Source organism: Carcharodon carcharias, chromosome 10 (assembly GCF_017639515.1).
Source record: "Carcharodon carcharias isolate sCarCar2 chromosome 10, sCarCar2.pri, whole genome shotgun sequence".
Lineage (NCBI taxonomy): Eukaryota > Metazoa > Chordata > Chondrichthyes > Lamniformes > Lamnidae > Carcharodon > Carcharodon carcharias.
Window position 1 is genome coordinate 158902055 of NC_054476.1, and position 1075 is coordinate 158903129.

At 50.8% G+C, this 1075-nt stretch overlaps 1 protein-coding gene across 1 annotated transcript in view; it reads left to right on the forward strand.

Moving 5' to 3' along the window:
• Positions 1–513: 513 nt before the first annotated feature.
• Positions 514–1075, forward strand: part of LOC121283388 (TNF receptor-associated factor 4-like) — a 98442-nt gene continuing 97880 nt past the window's right edge. Inside the window, exon 1 of the mRNA XM_041197909.1 lies at positions 514–1075. This exon is cut by the window's right edge and continues 20 nt beyond it. Within this exon, the coding sequence (XP_041053843.1) occupies positions 953–1075 (123 nt within the window). The 5' untranslated portion in view covers positions 514–952.

Genomic DNA, 1075 nt, shown 5'->3' on the forward strand with positions numbered 1-1075 from the left:
AAAAAAAAATCTTTGCCTATATCTGCCGGAGTTAAGGGTTAAGGTTGGACACGCAGCTGCCGCTTTACCCGCCCCCCCAAATGTGGCAGAATATTCCGAGACAAGGGAGGGTTTTGTGCTCCTCCAGCAACGCTGTTCCTTCGCTAACGCCAAACGTGTAGGGGCCGAGTGTACGGAAATATAATGCTATAGCCACTCCCAGCCTCTCGATACGGCACAGCTAACATTATATAATGCATACAGTTCCAAACGCCGGATCAGTAGTACATGGCAGAGATGGGAACAGGACGTGTCGATAGGTTTCGATGAGATAAGAGTGGGAGGAGGCGGATGGCCAGTTTCCGTGTTAAAGACTCTTGTACAGTACCTAATGTTAAATGCTGTGGATAGCGTTAACACTTACTTTTGCCCATAAAAAAAATTATACTGGAATTATTAAAACGCAGATTGGTGCACAATTCGAGGTTTTCGGGGGTGCCTGGATGTGCCTTTGACTTAAAAGGCTAAATGCATTTGTAAAAACCAATTTAACTCGTACCAGAGCGGGCAGGGGGGGGGGGAGAAGACCCAGAGGCATCTTTCCGGAATCTGCGTGTCACTAGGACCCAGAGGCGCTGGCGGCCGAGTAATTTGCTGAATCTCCTCCCCTCCGATAACACGTGAAAACCTCCTCCAGGAAAATCACCTCCAAACATCAACAGAGCGAGCATCCTTCATTGGGAGCCGGCGGGCCGGAGGCAGAGCGAGCTGGCTGCTCTCGCCCGTTAGACCGTCTGTACCTTAGCAGCTGGAGCCCAGTCATGAAACCCCAAACCGGGATGCAGTAACCTCACCCGGTCTTAAAGATATTGTAGATGGGTTTTGTTTTTTAAATGACAGCCAACTAGCGATCGGCGTACTTCACACCCACCCCACACACACACACGTCTCTTTGAAGCAAAAAACGGCCGACATGCCCGGCTACGATTACAAGTTTCTGGAGAAGCCGAAGCGGCGCTTTCAGTGTCCTCTGTGCAACAAGCCGATGCGGGAGCCCGTGCAAGTCTCGACCTGTGGCCATCGCTTCTGTGATACC